The sequence below is a fragment of the Sceloporus undulatus genome, chromosome 6, assembly GCF_019175285.1.
Source record: "Sceloporus undulatus isolate JIND9_A2432 ecotype Alabama chromosome 6, SceUnd_v1.1, whole genome shotgun sequence".
NCBI classification, from domain to species: domain Eukaryota; kingdom Metazoa; phylum Chordata; class Lepidosauria; order Squamata; family Phrynosomatidae; genus Sceloporus; species Sceloporus undulatus.
Window position 1 is genome coordinate 112067888 of NC_056527.1, and position 16550 is coordinate 112084437.

At 39.4% G+C, this 16550-nt stretch overlaps 1 protein-coding gene and 1 pseudogene across 1 annotated transcript in view; both read left to right on the forward strand.

The window, feature by feature from the left end:
- Positions 1-315: 315 nt before the first annotated feature.
- LOC121933855 lies at positions 316-10279 on the forward strand (annotated as a pseudogene).
- A 2504-nt stretch (positions 10280-12783) lies between these two features.
- LOC121933856 (vomeronasal type-2 receptor 26-like) overlaps positions 12784-16550 on the forward strand; it is a 9338-nt gene continuing 5571 nt past the window's right edge. The window contains exons 1-3 of the mRNA XM_042473847.1: positions 12784-12911; positions 13515-13692; positions 15202-16056. Coding sequence (XP_042329781.1) covers positions 12850-12911; positions 13515-13692; positions 15202-16056 — 1095 coding nt within the window. The 5' untranslated portion in view covers positions 12784-12849. The remainder of the gene's footprint in view (positions 12912-13514; positions 13693-15201; positions 16057-16550) is intronic.

Consider the following 16550-nt stretch of genomic DNA (forward strand, 5'->3'; position numbering starts at 1 on the left):
GTGTTTATCTGCCATGCAATTATCAAAATAACAGTGATTAATTCTGCACATTTGAAAATCCCCAAGAAGTTCCAATGAACATGTCCAAACAATGAACTAAGATCAAAGAATGCTATTAATATTCTTCATGTTGTTAAAAGATGGGTGACAGTCTGATTCTGTACACTCTACACCACTTTTTGATTTCAAATCAGCTGAATTTGCAGCCATACTTGCCAAGCACTCCTTACCAGCATCATCTTAATGATGATGTTTGAAGTGGGCAATCCAGTCTAACACATTTTTTAATAGAAGATGGCACTATTCATAGGATCAATGTTAGTGGTACTTCCTGAAGTGATGTGCTATAGACCTATTGCCAAATGTGCCATTGGTAGCCCACTTCCTATTAAGCATAAGTATTATCATTCAGGAGATCTCCTCATTGGTGGTATTATTTCTCAGATCTACGTTATCTCTGACCTGATCACATTCAAAAGACATCCGTCTGAAGAACTGGTTGATGATCTCATGTGAGTTGGAACTCTTAAGTAACCCATACTTTGGACTAGCTATAATAAAAAAAACATAGGCATACTGAGCTGATGGGCTACAACTTTAGTGGGTCTGGGAACAACCAAAGGGAAGACATTCAACCTCTTCTTGATCACATCATCATATATAGTAGCAGTGATAGTAGTGGTATTAGTAGTGACTAGGGATGTGGCTCTTCATTCATTTTCTTCTTGAAGAAAGGAACATGTGATTTTAAGCAATTTTCTTCCTGCTGCAGTATTTATTCTGTGCAAAATTTGCCCATGGTTGTTTTGCACAGAAAACAGCATTTTCCATGTAGAACTATCTTCTGTGCAGAAAAAGCTGTTCTTTACACAGAAAATGCTATTTTCTATGCAAAGTGACAACATATGAATTTTGCACAGCATAAGTCTTGAACCACAAATATTCTCACCAATGCAGGATTTTTCTTGTCAGGATTTCTCAATACTCAAAAAGCTTTCTAAAAAATCATTTTGGAATATTTTTCCACCCCTTGTAGTTACAGCAGCAATTACTATCACACTACATTTCTTCTCAGTAGTTGCAGTTACTCTAGGGGCAAAACAACATAATGCAACAGCTGAAGAATAATAGTAACTTCTAGTACTATTACTGCACAGAAAGGCAATTAGACTAGATAGCTCCTGACATCCTTTCCAACTGTCTGATTTTATTACTCCTTCTACTATTAGTACAATAATAGGATTCTAATTGCATAGCAATATATTTCTGCTAGTAATCCAGCCTGCCTCAAAGTCTGCTTCCAGCTTCTAAAAACCTTGTGAATTTAATTATTTATAAAATTAATGCTATGTGCTGAGTTATTATTGTTGAATGAAAAAAAAAAACCATTTAATACATTTTCTGGCCTTTTCAGGAGTCTGTTTACCTGAATGGCCCTTTGTCTGGATTTCAGCTATCTAAACATAAATAAGGAAATGGAAGCATCTTGTCTATTTTTACATCCAGCCTCCAAAGACCTCCAATGAAGGACAGTCCATCATCTTCTTAGGCAGTCCATTCCACTGTTGAGCAGCTCTTATCATCATGAAATTCTCCCTAATGTTCAGGTGGAATCTCTTTTCTTACAATTTGAAGTCATTGGCTTGTGTCCTAGGACCCTATCACATGGGATTAAAACTCTGGTTTACCTTTTCCAAATTCAGTGCTAATTTGGGAGACAGCTGGGTGTTATAGCAAAGAAATCACTGCTGAATTGCCACCCAGGCGCAACCCAGGTCCTGTAAACTACTTCTGTGACCATTTTTAGAAGTCAGAAGCTTCCAACTTCAAAAAATGGTTGTGGAGGCAGTTTACAGGACCCAGGCTGTATCTGGGATGGACCCAGATGGTGATTCAGCAGCAATTTCTGTGTAATAGGACCCAGCTGCCTCTTGAATTAGCACTGAATTCAGGAAAGGTAAGACAGAGTTTTAACCTCATGCATACTCAGGCGGGGTACAAAACCGCCGCTTTGCGGCGCTTCCCCGCCACCGCCATTTGCTCCGTGCGGGAGCCGCAGCAGCCAAACCGCGCGACTCCCACGCGGTGCAAAAAAGAAGCTCCATTTCGGAGCTTCTTCTTGCAGCGCTCTAGGACGTCACAGACTCGTGACGTCATAGGCGCCGCGACAATCTGGACGCTATGCGTCCAGTACGAAAGATGGCGGCGCCCATGTAGAAGGTGCGCCACCATCTTGTACGTATAGGATACGTACTAGGGTTAGGGGGGTGCGGAAGCACGCCCCTTCCTAACCCTAGTACGTATCCTATACGTACTATATGGTGGTGTGTATCCCGCCTCAGTTTCTGAAACAGCAGAAAACATACTCGCTGCATTTTAGATCAATCCATTCTACATTTCAGATATTTAAGCATATCACCACTACTCAAATTATCTAACATGGATAACTATTAAAAGTCATTGTGGACATAAAATGTTTGTATCTGTGTTCAGATATTGGCCAACTCTGTGTTTATGTGGTTCAAAGATTAATGCTAGAGTAAGGAAAGCAATGGCAAACCTCCTCTGAATAAGCCCAAAGAAAACCAAGACAGGTTTGCCATGGTTGGAGTCAACTTGGAGGCATATAAAAAACACATATCTGTGAAGTGTAATGTTTGGGAGTCAATGTTGACAAGCTGGAGAGTGTCCAGAGGAAGGCAATAAAATAGTGAAAGGTCTGGATAGCATGTCCAGACTTAGGGAGCTGGGTTTTAGGCTGGGGAAGAGCTGTTTAAGTGGTAACATGATAATCATTTTTAAATATTGAAGGGTGTCATATTGAGGAGGAGCAAGTTTGTTTTCTGCTGCTCCAGAGACTAGAACATTAGAAAGAACTTCCTTATAATAAGAGCTGTTGACCATGGATTATGTTGCCTCGGGGTGGTGGAGTTTCCACTTGGAGGAGGTTTTATTGTTATAAAAACAGAGGCTGGATCGCTATTTGTGGGAGTGCTTTGATTATGCCTTCCAGCATGGCAGGGGTTGGATGTTTTCTCTTCCAGCTGTAGAATTCTGTGATTCTATAATGAGAATGATACCTCCCTGAGCCATGAAATATATTTTGTGCAATGTTAATCACAAGATATATGATTTTATCTCTTTCTTCACTTTTGAGATTTCTTTTATTTCACAGTGATTATTAAGGAAAAATGACAGAATTAACAGTCAGTGGCATACACGAGAGAAAAATAAATGTGGTAACTTCATATTCTGAAGCAGAGCACTATGACATGGGCTTTAACTTTCCTTGCAGGGTTTTTACGCAAACACCAGCACATCTGGCATGCTATTTGCTATCAATGAGATAAATGGAAATCCACGGATTTTACCTAATACTACCTGGGCTTCTCTATCTCAACAGTTTCACAGCAAGATGGACCTACTTGCTCAATGGAGCTTCTCTCTACACATGATAGATTCATCCCTAACTACAAATGTGACATCAACGACAAGGCAGTAGCTGTTATTGCAGGACCTAATCCTCATATTTGTCAATTCATGGCCACAATTCTTTGCATTTACAAGATTCCACAGGCAAGATGTGCTCATGAAACCCAGAGGAAGCCAATGAAGGATTCATATTCATTTTCCCTTCAGATCAATTTGTACAATAGATCTAGACAGGAGAAAGTTAAAATAAATAAAGGGGCAACCATTCATGATGCTTACAACAAAAGGAAACCGAATGAACCAAGGGAACCAATATATTTGTTTCACTGATGTAAATAATATAGATTATTGATGCCCTGCAGATGGTAGGCATACTCAACCTTTTTTCCTGACCATGCTCCATGGCCATTTCTTTTGTGACTCAGGTAAAGATTCAGATCTCCATCTGACTTCAGTGTCATGGATGCCCAGCACTTAAGCCAAGGGGGCCACATGTAATACTGGCTCATTGACTCACTGATGTGGTATGAGATTTATACACACACACACACACCACACACGAATATGCACACATATCTATGTGATCCTCTTGCCTGTGGGAAGGAATGGAGATTCCTCTGCAGCCTAGGAAGAACTATGTTTGTTTTTTACTGTGAAGAAATAGGTGGCATATAGGGTGATGGTATCATGTATGGCAGGATTGGGTCAAGTAGATCTACACCGATCAAGGAGTGAATCGGAAAACATAATTTTGAGGTGGCTTCCCATTTTTATAAATCAAATCTTTGCTTCATTACTGAATTTTATTCAATAGTCTTCAATAGCAGAATGAGTACACAATAGGTAACACTAGGAAACCCTTTTGGCAAATGTTAAAAACTAAGGGAAATATCACACTAATTCTAACGTGTGTGTGGTTGTGTATGTGTGTGTTGTATGTTCAGGTGCTGCAATATGATGACTTCATGAATGCACAGAATTTCTTAGGCAACGAATACTCAGAGCTGGTTTTGCCAGTCTTCCCGAAAATAGAAGAATCGCATGGGGGGAAAAACACCCCGAGGCGCTAACGAGCAAGCGCGGGGGCGCATGGAGCGGGATGGGAACCCGATGGGTCCCAGAACGCTAGTTTACCACGCGGCGAACCCGCGGCCGCCGCCCCGGCGTCCCCATCAGGTTTCCAATGTGTTCCAGAGGGGGCCATTTCTGGGAACAGTTTCAAAGGCATCCCAGAAATGGCACCCTGGAACACATTGGGAACCCGATGGAAGCCCGGCGGCGACGGTCAATGTTCCGCCGTGTGGTAAACTAGCGTTCTGGGACCCATTGGGTTCCTATCATACTCCGTGCGCGCCCGTGCTCGTGCTCGTTAGAACGCATCGGGGGACGTTTTTCCCCCATGTGATAAACTTCAAAGCATCTGGCATTCGTTGGTGGCTTCCCAACCAAGTACTAACTAGTACTTACCCAGCATTGATTCCAAGATCAAATTTAATCTGGTGCCTCTGGGGTATTTAGATCTAATATCTAATACTAATGGGATCAGATCTGAGATGTTTGGGGACAAATGTTACAATTCAATGCTATTATGCAAAGAGATACAGATACAGCCACATGTGTGGCTGAGACAGTAACACCTTTGTTTTCTGATGGTTCAGTACACACACTTTGTTTCATGCACAAAATTATTTAAAATATTGTATATAAAAATTACCTTCCAGATGTGGGTATAAGATGCTTATGAAACATAAATGAATTTCATGTTTAGACTTGAGTCCTATTGACAAGATATCTCATTATGCATGTGTAAATATTCCAAACTCCAAAATCAAAAACACTTCTAGTCCCAAGCATTTCAGATACAGGAGATTCAACCCTTAGCTGTATTAATCTGTTTAACATAAAGAAGCACATTGGAATCCAGTAGCCTCTTTTAGTCTAACTGGTTTAGTCTAATCAGGGAGTCCAGTCTGATGAAGTGAATTGGGGTCCATGAATGCTTATGGTAGAGTAAACAATCTCAAAGGTGCAATTTAGCATGAATGGCAGTGCATGCACAAAGAGAGACACAAAAAATTATTTTAGACATAGATTTATTTCCTTAATTTCTTTACTTCCCTAGTTCTCATATGGTTCTGCTCCAGTGATGAATAACAACATTCAAGAAGTGTTATTTCACCACATGTTTCCAAATAAGGAGAGGCAAACTTGGGGGATACTTCATTTACTCCTACATTTCAAGTGGATCTGGATTGGGTTATTTTTCATAAGCAATGTTGATGGAGAGAGGTTTGCACAGAATATGCTATCCACGTTCACACAGGAAGGTATCTGTTTTGATTTCATAGAAGAATTGCCCAAAGAAAAATTTGCCACTGATATTTATGAAATGGTAACAGATTGGCTTGAAGTATATAGCACTCTGATGAAGAGCACTGCCAGTGTTGTCATCTTGCATGGAGAAAATCAAATCATGATATTTTTGAGAATGTTTCCATTGGTTCCAGAATTTGAGGAGCTTTCAGTACAGAGAAACAGTAAGGTCTGGATTATGACAGCCCAGATGGAATTCACATCACTTCCTTTTCAAAGAATTTGGAACATAGACTTTCTCTATGGTTCATTCTCTTTTGCACTTCCCTCAAAGGAAATGTTAGGATTCCAGAAATTTGTCCAGATGAGAAACCCTAATTCAGAAAAAGAAGATGGATTTATGGGGGTCTTTTGGGAGCAGGCATTTGAATGTTCTTTTACCAAAACTATTTTAAATGAGGACAGCGGGAAGAGCTGCAATGGAGATGAGAGTCTTGAAACCCTTCCTGGATCAATTTTTGAAATGAGCATGACAGGCCAGAGCTATAGTGTCTACAATGCTATCTATGCTGTGGCACATGCTTTGCGAGCCATGCAGTCATCCAAATTCAAACACAGAGGAACAGCAGGCAGAGGAAAATGGATGCTTCTGCATCTACAATTGTGGCAGGTAAAGGCCCTAAGTGCATCAGTGCAGGAGAATGCATCATATTTGTATGTATATTATAAGTTTCACCATTTAATTGCTTACTGCACTTCCCATATAGCCATATAAATTGCACTTCTGGACTTGTTTCATTGTCTTAAGAAAAGTCATGATCGCTTCAACTTATGCTGTATCTGTTTTAAGTATCCTAGTCCCACAGTGGCCTGCTAGATGCCACAGGGTAAAGAGGTTTAAGAAATATGTTGTGGTTGCACAGAGCTGGCATGGTATAGTGGTTTGAGCATTGGGTGATGACTTTAAAGACCACCAGTTTTCAAGGGCAAACTTCCTCTGAACAAATCTTGCCAAGAAACCCTGATGATAGGTTTGTCTTAGGGGTTCCATAAGTTGGAAACAACTTGAAGGCAAATAACAACAATATTAATTGCCTTCCTGTGCTTCTGTTTAGCTCCACCACTTTCTGGGAAGTGTCTCATTTAACAACAGTGCTGGGGAAAAGATTTCTTTTGATCAAAATGGGCAAATAGAATCTGGTTTTGATCTTATCAACTGGGTCACATTCCCAAACCAGTCATTTCTCAGAGTCAAAGTTGGCAAAGTAGACCCCAAGGCTCATTCAGATAAGCCACTGAGCATTTCTTCAGATGATATCACTTGGCCCAGCATGTTTAACCAGGTACGTGCTGCTCACATTTTAGGATGTGTTTCTGAGTATTAATTGAGTGTCAACAGTATATGTACGGCATACATCTCTTTATTTGGGGAGGGGGTTGGGAGGGGATTATTTAATATTTTATTGTAATGTATTTTTACTGTTGTAACTCACCAGGATTCCTAGTGATTGGGTAGGCTATAAATAAATTATTATTATTATTATTATTATTATTATTATTATTATTATTATTATTATTTGTGTACATGAAAGAGAGAGGGGAGAGAGGATTATGTAAATTCATGACTCTCTGTATATGAAAATGTGTGAGCATGCCAGCCACTTTGAGAAATGGTGGTACCTACTGTAGGCAATACACTTAATCCCTAATGGTAGGTGATTCCTGACATCTGTGTCTGGAGTCAATCCAGCCAAGACCTTCCTGTACTGAATCACTTCTCATGGTATTAAATCTTAAGGGAGAAATAACTGCAACTTGAGTTTTTACTTCAAAAGTTGTACATGTCCAACATAGTCAGACATAGTTTTCTTTATTCTGTAGATGAATGGAATTTGATACAATTAGGGTGAAACAAGGCAATTCCTCTCCAGCCCTGTTCTCAAAATCAACATCATCTTGGAACTCTGACACCTATAGGAGCATATCTTCCAATATATTTTCCTAGATAACCTTGCTACTTACTAAACAAATCAAACAAATAAATAATAAATAGTGATTAGAACTGAAAATCGAGCTGATTTTAATCACAGTATTTTGAATACAGTGAGTTCTTTGGATATGCAGGGGTTCTGTTCTGCCCTCCCGCCCCATAAGAAAAAAAATTGGAATGATCATATTATTAAATGACGGCAACATAAACGCAGTCACCTTCTGTTCCTAGGCACATCACTCCATGCATCTGAGAAAGTAGATTTAAATCTATGAAAGTGCTTATGCTACCATTTTCTTCCTTTCTCTTACAAAGGTACTACAAGAATCCTTTACATACTGATCCAGACTAACATGGCTATCTGTGTCTTTGAATTCATTTTTGTTGTCAGCTGTCTTCTGCATTTGGGGCATAAATCACTGTTTTATACAACAATTGGAAAGAGACTAGTAAAATAAAAACTCTCAAAATATTATGTCAAAATATTAAAATATACTGCTTCCATTTATTGTCAGGACTTGCCTCTTTCTGTGTGTAGCGAAAATTGCTGTGCAGGTTACAGTAAGATAAAAGTGGAAGGGAAGCCATATTGCTGTTATGATTGCCGTCGATGCCCTGAAGGAAAGATTTCAAATCAGACTGGTAAGTAAAGAGTTGTTCACTTATGTTGGCTGTGGCCCAAAATATAGTGTGAACATCCAGTTTTCTAGATATAAATGTTATTACTCATGTTATGATATTAATTGTATATTATATTTATTGCTTTAAGATATAGAGGATTGGTCACAATGTAGTTATTGATATAAATGGTGACATTATTGTACATAGTTAGCACAACATTTCATAAGGATGGGAAGGATTTCTGGAAATGTTACATTAAGATAGACTTCACTGATAGAGATCTTCTTTTGGAATTAGATGCTCTTTCAATTGAAGCATCTTCTTCCAATGGTGGAAGCTCCTTCTTGAGAGTCAACTCATACAAATCCACTCCACCTTATTTGGAAAGTATGGACACAGACTTCTTTTATCATGTTGGCTTGACTAATGAGATTAGCACACTGTCTTTGATTCCTTTTTTAGGTGCAGGATGTAAATGCACAGGGATGGATTCTTTTGCACAGCTCTGAGTCTGGGCAATACTCATCCCATACCCAACCTGGGCTTCTCCAGGACCTTTTAAAGAATAGGATTTTCCCATTCTTTAAAAGGTCCGGGAGAAGTCTGGGTCGAGTACGGGATGAGTACTGCCTGGGGTTGGAGCTGTGCAATACAATCTGTCCCTGTGTGTTTACATCTTGTGCCTAGCACGGGAATTAAAGATGGTGCACTAACCTCCTAAGATGGCACACTGCAGATTTAATGCAGTTTGACACCAGTTTAACTGCCATGGCTCTATCCTATGGAATCCTCTGGGATTTGTAGTTTTGTGATATATTTAACTTTCTCTGGTTCCACAACAAACTACAAATCCCAGAGGATTCCATAGGATGGAGTCGTGACAGTTAAAGTTGTTTTGAACTACATTAATTCTGCAGTGTGGCAGCAGCCTTAAGCAGGACTTTATCTTTTAAACTGTTGTAGGCCTTTGTGCTGCCCTTATTGTTGCTGTAAATAAAACTGTGTTTTATTTTCCAGACATGGATGCCTGTTTACAATGTCCAGAAGATCAGTATCCAAGCAATGGTCAGGATTCATGCATTCACAAAACTATAAGCTTCTTGTCTTTTGAAGATGCTTTGGGAATTAGTTTGGCCACTGTTGCAATCTCCTTTTTTTTCATCACAGCTTTGGTATTTGGGATCTTCATTAAGCACAGAACTACACCGATAGTCAAAGCCAACAATCAAAACCTTACTTATACTCTCCTTACTAGTCTTCTCCTCTCATTCCTTTGTCCTTTGCTGTTTATTGGCCAACCTTGCAAGATGCTGTGTCTCATTCAACAAGTGGCTTTTGGCTTAATTTTTTCATTGGCAATTTCATGCATACTGTCCAAAACCATCATAGTTATTCTTGCTTTCATGGCTACCAAGCCAGGATCTTGGGCAAGGAAATGGATGGGAAAACATCTTGCCACCTCCATTGTTTTTTTCTGGTTCCTTTATCCAAGCTATCATTTGCATTTGCTGGCTGGCAATCTCTCCGCCATTTCCAGAGTTTGACACACACTCTATGACTGAAGAAATTGTACTACAATGTAATGGAGGTTCATCTGCTATGTTCTACAGTGTCCTGGGATTTATGGGCATGCTAGCCTTCATCAGCTTCACTGTGGCTTTTCTAGCCAGAAAGTTGCCTGACAGTTTTAACGAAGCCAAATTTATCACCTTCAGCATGTTGGTTTTTTGTAGTGTTTGGTTGTCTTTTGTTCCAACTTATTTGAGCACCAAAGGGAAATACATGGTGGCTGTGGAGATCTTCTCCATCTTAGCCTCTGGAGGAGGTTTACTAGTCTGTATCTTTTTCCCTAAATGCTTTATTATTATCGTGTGGCCTGAGTTGAACAGTAGGAAGCAGCTAAGGATAAGACGTAAATACTGAATAATATAGACTTTCTTTCACAGAAATTTCAAATATGTCCCATTGTAAGCAATGTGATTTTACTTAGCCATGACTACATGCATTCATTAATGGGAAATAGATGTTTTGATTGAAGAATGAAATGTGTGAATCAATAAAATGTAAGCTTGTTGAATATGTGCTTCAAAGCCTGGTGTTTCTTCTGTCTGTATCAGACTTTGACTCATATTTTCCCACCATAATGTGTCTGTTTCTGTATTTTTAAAGCTATGCAATATGCAATTGTATGTGTGTACAAAGATGCCTGTAGTTGCTGTGTCCTTTAAATGTCTGTTTTAAATCTGAGAGGATAGATTCTCTACATGTATCATTTGGGGCAGTGATTCTATACACCTTTTTTCCTCCAGACGTTTTGAGATATCAATGAATACAAGGGTTGTACTGTATCACAGGTCAAAGTAGTGATGCTCAAACCAGCATAGGGAGCTGAACCAAACTTTTGGTTCAAAAAAGAAAGTGAGCTTAATTTTATCTCATGAATACACCAGATTCAAGGAAATCCATGTGTGCTAGCAAATACCACTGTGGGATGGTGAGCATCATCTTTTGAAACTCATCTAATGGGTAGCTGTTCTCATTTGCAGTGGGGACACCATAGCCACAACTGCAAATAACCCTGAAGTACACCTTAAAAGCCATCCAGCCATTTGGAAATATGGCATTTTGTTCTGCTGGTGAACAGGATGCAGCAGAATGTGACCAGAAAGGTGGAATCCATTAAGGCAAAGATAAGAGAAGTAGAAAAGGGGGGGTTGGAGATTTTCAAAGCTCTGGCATTCACTGGAAACAAGATTTGCATACTGGCAATGAATTGTCTAGAACTATATATTGTGAGGTTGAATGTGTGTGTGCACCTTCAAGTCTTCTGTTGACTTATGGTGACCCCATGAATTTCATAGGGTTTTCTTAGGAAAGGAATACTTATATGCTTGGTAATGAAATCCCACCCCACCCCTCCCATCACATTGATATTTATAGAATTTTATATTAAATGTAATGTAATGCAGTGTTATAAGGTGCATTTACATTGTAAATATAATGCAGTTTGACACCACTTTCAGTGCTATAGTTCCATCCTATGGAATCCTGGGAATTGTTGTTTTACAAGTTCTTTAACCTTCTCTGACAGAGAGTGGTGGTGCCTCACAAAACTACAAATCCCAGGATTGTGTAGGATGAAGCCATGACAGTTAAAGTGCTGTCAAACTGCATTCCTTTTACAGTGAAAATGCACTTGGTCCAGAGTCATGACTAACTGGCCTAGTAAACCAAAACAAACAAGCAAACAAAAAGCACTACGTTCATTTGATTGCAATGATGATAAGGCAGGTCTGGCATGAGAAGAAGCGAGTGATTTCAAGGTGGCATGACCACTTTTATAAAGGCATGGCTATATTCAAACTACAGGAAACGAGATGCCAGCAAAACTCTAGGAAGAGCTTTCTGATGGTGAGAGCTGTTTGACAGTGGAACATGCTGCCTTGGAGTATAATGGAGTCTTCTTCATTTTAAACAGAGGCTGGATGGCCATCTGTCACAAGGAGTGCCTTGACTGTGTCTTCCTGCATGAGAGAATGGGGTTGGCCTGGATCGCCCTTGGAGTAACTTCCAACTCTATAATTCTATGATTCTATACTCTTCCATTGCTGAGCACATTGCTAGAGACAGCATTGACTGTTTTGTACCATGGCTCCCTGTAGGCTAACAGTTGGAGTCAAAGACATGCACCCATCATGGAAGAACTATGAAAGACAGTGTTGGGGGGGGATTACTCCTGTTAGACCTCCTCAACATTGTCTATAACTGAACAATAACAACAGAAATGTTGAGGAAACTTCTGGACTATCTAATAGAAAAAAAAGGGGGGGTTTCTAATTATTCTGTAACAGTTAGTGCCCATCCCTGGATCCTTGAAATATACTCATGTGGACAAATAGATCTAATTTAGAATTTGTGCAAAGTATCCTGCCACTCTATCAATACAGATCATTGCCTCCAAAATTTAAATCGTAAACATGTTGTTTTTTCTCCACTGTCACAGAGAACCTTCTCAGAAGTTCTCTTCTCTGTAATTATCAAATCAACCATGATTATGTCTTTTCCTGCAAATTCCCAGGGAGCGCTAATGGTCACAAGCAAAATTACGAGCCAAGATTGGAAAAATGCTATTAATATACCTCACACCATTTGGAAGAGGAACTAGAGACAGAAAGGACTTTATCACTTGGATCATTCGTAATTTATTCTGTACAATGCTGAGTTGACATCTGTATATCGGTGGAATGAATGGTCATTCAAGAAAGGGTGTAGAACTTATTCCTTTGAATGACAATGTGGGATGGATGCCTGGTCTAAAGTAAAGATTGTCTTACAAGATGGAATTATTTCTGGTGCTAGTATTTGTGTTGTTGCCTGAGATTGCATGCAAGATACCAAGTAGAAAATGTTCCATCACAGACCCTCTTCCTATCCTTCACACGTATTATCAGCCTGGGGACCTCATCATTGCAGGCATTATTTCTCAGATTTATATGTTTTCCAGAAAAATGAACTTCAAAAAGTATCCATCTCAGGAATTATTTGAAGAATACATGTAAGGTGCTGTTATTGTTCCTGCTACTGTTACTATTAACATGCCATGCATGGCCCTATAGATTGTTATTAGAGTAGTTTGGGTAACATTTGACATTTCATCTGTAGGCACTTCATTTTCCATCAGTAAATTAATGCAGAATGCTTGACATTACAGCTTGCTCCAGTCTTTGTCATTGTTGTTAATTTTATTTCAAACAATAATGGAACAGGTTAAAGTCTCCCTTATCTGGAATTCTGAAATCTGAAATATTCCAAAAAACCCTTTTTTAATGGGTGGCAGTTCAAGGTACACAAGATTTGTTTCATGTATAACATTATTTAAGACATTGTATACAATTACCTTCAGTCTATATTATAAGGTGTATATAAAGCAAATGAATTTGGTGTCTAGACTACATATGTCAGCATGACGTTTAATTTGGGATAAAACCAAATATCAAATTCTGGATCAGAATGACAGTAATTTAGTTTGTAACTCCAATTGCAGAATATTCTCACAGAACTACCAACACATCCTGGCCTTAGCATTTGCTGTAAACGAAATCAATGAAAATCCCCAGATCTTACCCAATTTCACCATGGGAGTCAACATTTATAACAGCTACTTCAGGGCAAGCTGGACCTACCTTGCTTCAATGCAACTCCTGTCCAGGAAAAGCAAATCTATCCCCAACTACAAGTGTGGCTTCCAGTACAATCCAACAGTAGTGATTGGGGGACCAAATTCTAACATCTGCCTCTATATGGCAACCATCTTATGCACCTACAAGATTCCACAGGTGAGATGTGTGTATAAAGAATGTGAGATAGGGAAACAACCCATTTATGTATTTTTCACCATTATGATTACAGATGGCTGAAATAAAGAGAGATGTGTATATATGACATACTACTTAAAACTCAAGGATCCTAATTGAGGAAGACCATTTTTAGTGTTCATTTGGATTGAAAATAATCTATGGATATTTATTTATAGCCATGAGAATGGTTAATCTCTATATACAGTATTACTATATATAGTTTCAAGAATAATTAACATATTCAGCACATAAGTAGTAATGATTTTATTTGAATATGTGCACCAATCTACATAAATAGTTCACAATCAGAAAACAAAAACCAACATGATCTATCCTCACATTGCCCCCTTTATGCTATTTTTTATATTTTACAAGAAAAAATTCATATCAAGAAAAAGATGGAGAATGCCTTTCTTGTACAGTAAATCAATTGCCTTCAAAGTAGGAAAGTTAATATTGTGCCGCACATTATAGCACATGGCTTGCACTTCTGCATGTGAATATGTCAGGCTCTTCTGTGCCTGCCATTTATAGCATCCTGACTCTACCATTTGTCCTAACAAGAATAGAGTCATTGCATCAATTGGATGTACCAATGTATCAACTCATTATTCAAATACTGATTCAATATGTTTAATGTACAGCCCAATGAGCGCATTATGTCCTGGACTGGCCCCTGGACCAACCACAATGGTGACCACATGGACCAGGCCAAATCCAGCATGACACCAAGTCATTGTGCACATGGGCCAGCTGGGCTGACATGCCATTAGTCTCATTGCCCCATCCTTTGTTTTTGGACCTATTGCACTACTTTTCCATGAGCAGAAGCTCCATGTAAAGCCTGCCCAGCACACCACTGCTTCTGCTGAGGTCAGAAATGGCTGTCTTGAAATGGCATAATCCATTTCTGACCTCAACAGAAGCAGTGGCACACTGGTCAAGCTTTACCCAGAGCTCTTACCTGCAATGAAACAATGGCGATGACTCCAAACCCAGGGCATCTTCCTGCAGATGCAAGAAGGGGGGGGTGGCCCAGCTCTTGGTATGTGGACAATTGAATCATGTTGAATCAGACCCAATCCATTTATCCCCACATCAATGGGACCCAAAGTCAAGAAACACTGAGATATTCCCTGTCTTTGCTTAGTGTGGTGCAAAGTTGGATTAACATGGTTGGGAAAACAAAGTTGGAAAACATGGATTCTCTTCAGAATTAGACACACATTATCAAGACTATCAGCACCAGCTTCAGGGCGAGTACATCTTTTTTCACCAGTGCAGACAAGCCTTCAGTCTGTGACATATAATCCCATCACGTTAAAATAAAATTAGAGATTACAGTTCCATTTCACTTCTTCATAAAGAATAAGTGGAGTTGCAAAGTGAAATTTGCATTGAATGGCTCCTAACATGCTGGGGAAAGCACTAGTATTTCTTCTTTTGCAAATATCTCCTCACCTGTCACATCTCTCTTATAAATTTTAGCTCATGTATGGCTCTGCTCCACTGAGGAATATAGAAACCCAAGGAGTATTCTTCTACAAGATGTTCCCAAGTGGATCCCATCAGTACAGGGGAATTCTTCAGTTATTACTTCATTTTAGGTGGACATGGATTGGCGTGATTTATCTGAATGATGACAATGGAGAGATGTTTGTACATAATATGCTTCCCATGTTTTCCAGAAGTGACATATGCTTCGAATTCATACAGAAACTCCCAGAATTAACATTTTCCAATGATGCTGAATGGATGATAAGGGAAGGAATAGAAATCTGCAAAGTTATCACAAGAAGCACTGCCACTGCATTGCTTGTGCATGGTGAAATTCAGAGCATGGTTATTTTGAGAATGTTCATCTCCTTCTCAGAATTTGAGGGTATTCAGAAGAAGACAAAGGTGTGGATTATGACAGCCCAGATGGATTTCACATCACTACCTTTTCAAAGAAGTTGGGACATAAATTTCATCCATGGTATGTTATCTTTTGCAGTGCATTCAAAGGAAGTATTCGGCTTTCAGAAATTTCTTCGCATGAAAACCCCTGTGTCAGAAAGAGGAGATGGCTTTGTCAGGACCTTCTGGGAATGTGCATTTCACTGTTTCTTTCCCAGCTCCAGCTCAGACAAGGAGACTCTGGAATTCTGCACAGGGAAAGAGAAACTGGAGACTCTTCCTAGATCTGTTTTTGAAATGAACATGACCAGCCACAGCTATAGTATCTACAATTCTGTTTATGCTGTGGCCTATGCCTTGCATGCCATGTATTCCTCCAGCATTAAATATCGGACACTGGTGGACAGAAGGAGAGGGATGCTTCTGAATCAAAAGCCATGGCAGGTAATTTCTGAGTGACCTAATGCTAGAGAGGTCACTCTAGCTACAGGTAGAACATGACTTTAAATTATGAAGAGCTATCTCTCTATCAAGATTTGAATTTTGGGCATCTCAGTATTAGGTCTATCAGTGTCCACTTTACAGCTGACTCACTAACCTCTACTCAGATAAAGACCATAACAGACGAAAACTGCTTATTCTGTCCTAGTGTCTGTAATTTAGTATTATCAGGTCTCTAATTTGTATATCTATCTGGGTAGATATCATGGACCAGGACCTCAGGCAAGCCATCACACAAAATGAGTTTGCAATTGATTGTGTGTGTGCATGCGCATGCGTGCATGGCCTTCAAGTCCCCTGAATTTCATGGAGTTTTCTTAGGCAAGGCCAGTTCTTTCCCCTGAAATAAAGCCTACACTTCTTGGTATTCCGTGGCAGTCTTCCATTCAAGTACTAACCAGGGCTGACACTGATTAGCTTCAAAGATCAGATGAGAT